The sequence below is a fragment of the Nanorana parkeri genome, unplaced genomic scaffold (assembly GCF_000935625.1).
Source record: "Nanorana parkeri isolate BGI_ZX_2015 unplaced genomic scaffold, ASM93562v1 scaffold4708, whole genome shotgun sequence".
NCBI classification, from domain to species: domain Eukaryota; kingdom Metazoa; phylum Chordata; class Amphibia; order Anura; family Dicroglossidae; genus Nanorana; species Nanorana parkeri.
The window spans coordinates 3,906-6,691 of NW_017310970.1; the positions used below are offsets into that span (position 1 = coordinate 3,906).

General features: G+C 44.9%; 1 protein-coding gene across 1 annotated transcript in view; it reads right to left on the reverse strand.

The window, feature by feature from the left end:
* Nucleotides 1-1,064: 1,064 nt before the first annotated feature.
* Nucleotides 1,065-2,786, reverse strand: part of LOC108803996 (gastrula zinc finger protein XlCGF26.1-like) — a gene marked incomplete at its 5' end in the record, with an annotated part of 4,873 nt that continues 3,151 nt past the window's right edge. Inside the window, 2 exons of the mRNA XM_018575770.1 lie at nucleotides 1,065-1,977; nucleotides 2,062-2,706. Coding sequence (XP_018431272.1) covers nucleotides 1,121-1,977; nucleotides 2,062-2,706 — 1,502 coding nt within the window. The remainder of the gene's footprint in view (nucleotides 1,978-2,061; nucleotides 2,707-2,786) is intronic.

A 2,786-nucleotide genomic window follows, 5' to 3' on the forward strand; every position in this document is an offset into this window, starting at 1 on the left:
CCACCAGTCTCAACCCCTGTCAGGAGCCTTGCGCCCCGAGGGGTCGGGAAATGGGTCCCTTCTTCGGAAGGACCTTGCCCCCTTGTGCTCGTTTTTTGTGTGCTGTGATTTCACGGTTCACTTTTTTTGTTCACAGGGGGAAGTTTGTTTTGATGCACGGCCACAGGCTTCGAAAAAAAAAAAAAGAATGTGTGTCTTCTGGAGTTAGAAGGAGCAGGCCGGCCCACTTGGCTATGTAGGAAGGAAGGGCTTTATTTTATTTTTGGTTTTCTCTGACTGATACGAGAGAAACTCTGTGCCGACGTCCCTCCTCTATTCTCACCCACTCCGTGCCGACGCCCCTCCTCTATTCTCACCCACTCCGTGCCGACGCCCCTCCTCTATTCTCACCCACTCCGTGCCGACGCCCCTCCTCTATTCTCACCCACTCTGTGCCGACGTCCCGCCTCTAGTCTCACCCACTCCGTGCCGACGTCCCGACTATATTCTCACCCACTCCGTGCCGACGCCCCTCCTCTATTCTCACCCACTCCGTGCCGACGTCCCGCCTATATTCTCACCCACTCCGTGCCGACGCCCCTCCAAAGGGGAAAGAAGGAGTGAAATACGGCTGATTAGGATACAATAAGAGGTCAAATAACGAATTATATAAAGATTCTACTTGTTTGGCACTTTAACTGACATTGTAGCAGATGGAAGCTCATCCTGTTGATCTGCAGGTGTTTCAGCCGGTGTGAGTCCTCTGATGCATCATTGGAGGTCCTTTTATAACAAAACATGTCCCGCACTCTATACATGGATAAGGATGCTCACCTGTGTGACTTCCCTAGTGTACAATAAGCTCTCCTTTTTAAATGAAACATTTCCCACACTATATCCCACTATGACACTCGCCCACATGACTTACAAAAAGTGTCCTTTTTCAGCAAAACATTTCTCGTCCTCTAAACATTAATATGGAAGCTCACCCGTGTGGACTCTCTGGCATTCGAGATGGGTACCTTTGATAGGAAAACTTTTCCCGCACTCTAAACGTGAATACGGATATTCAGCTGCGAGAGTTTTCTGGTGTCTAAGAGGGATTTTCTGTGTCAGCATAACTTTTGTCACACTCTGAACATTAAAAAGGATGCTCACCCGTGTGAATTTTTTGGTGTGAAATAAGGTTTAATTTGTCAGTAAAACTTTTCCCGCACTCTAAACATGAATACGGACTCTCACCTGTGTGAAGTCTCTGGTGTGTAAGAAGAGCTTCTTTGCTGGTATAACTTTTCCCACACTCTGAGCATTCATAAGGACCAGCACCTGTGTGAATTCTCTGGTGTGTAAGAAGAGCTCCTTTCCTAGCAAAACTTTTCCCACATTCTGCACATGAATACGGACGCTCACCTGTGTGAATTTTCTGGTGACTATGAAGATTTGTTTTGTAAGTAAAACTTTTTCCGCACTCTAAACATGAATACGGACTCTCACCTGTGTGAAGTCTCTGGTGTGTAAAAAGAGCTTCTTTGCTGGTATAACTTTTCCCACACTCTGAGCATACATAAGGACGCTCACCTGTGTGAATTCTCTGGTGTGTAAGAAGAGATTCTTTCCTAGCAAAACTTTTCCCACATTCTGCACATAAATACCGACGCTCACGTGTGTGAATGTTCTGGTGATTAAGAAGAGCTTTGTTGGTAGTAAAAGTTTTCCCACACTCTGAGCATGCATAAGGACGCTCACCTGTGTGAATTCTCTGGTGTGTAAGAAGAGCTCCTTTCCTAGCAAAACTTTTCCCACATTCTGCACATGAATACGGACGCTCACCTGTGTGAATTCTCTGGTGTGTAAGAAGAGATTCTTTCCTAGCAAAACTTTTCCCACATTCTGCACATAAATACAGACGCTCACGTGTGTGAATGTTCTGGTGACTAAGAAGAGCTTTGTTGGTAGTAAAACTTTTCCCACACTCTGAGCATGCATAAGGACGCTCACCTGTGTGAATTCTCTGGTGTGTAAGAAGAGCTTCATTCCTAGCAAAACTTTTCCCACATTCTGCACATAAATACAGACGCTCACGTGTGTGAATGTTCTGGTGACTAAGAAGAGCTTTGTTGGTAGTAAAACTTTTCCCACACTCTGAGCATGCATAAGGACGCTCACCTGTGTGAATTCTCTGGTGTCTAAGAAGAGCTTCTTTGCTAGTATAACTTTTCCCACACTCTGAGCATGCATAAGGACCAGCACCTGTGTGAATTCTCTGGTGTGTAAGAAGAGCTTCATTCCTAGCAAAACCTTTCCCACATACTGCACATGAATACGGACGCTCATCTGAGTGAATTATCTGGTGACTATGAAGATTTGTTTTGCTAGTAAAACTTTTCCCACATTCTGCACATGAATACGGACGCTCACCTGTGTGAATTTTCTGGTGACTATGAAGATTTGTTTTGCTAGTAAAACTTTTCCCACATTCTGAACATGAATAAGGTCGCTCACCTGTGTGAATTCTCTGGTGTATAACAAGGCTTGTTTTAGCAGTGAAACTTTTCCCGCACTCTGAACAAGAATAATTCCCACCCTTGTGATATCTCTGGTGTTTAACAAACTTGCTTTCCTCAGTGAAAGATTTCCCGCACAATGGACATGAATAGGAATTCTCACCCTTGTGACTTTTCTGGTGTTTAAGAAGCTCCCTTTCCTCAGTGAAACGTTTCCCGCACTCTGGGCATGAAAAGGTCACATGGTTGTGGGTTTTCAGAAGTAGAAGAAGTTCAGATTTCATCTTAAAGTCTTTCCCGCAC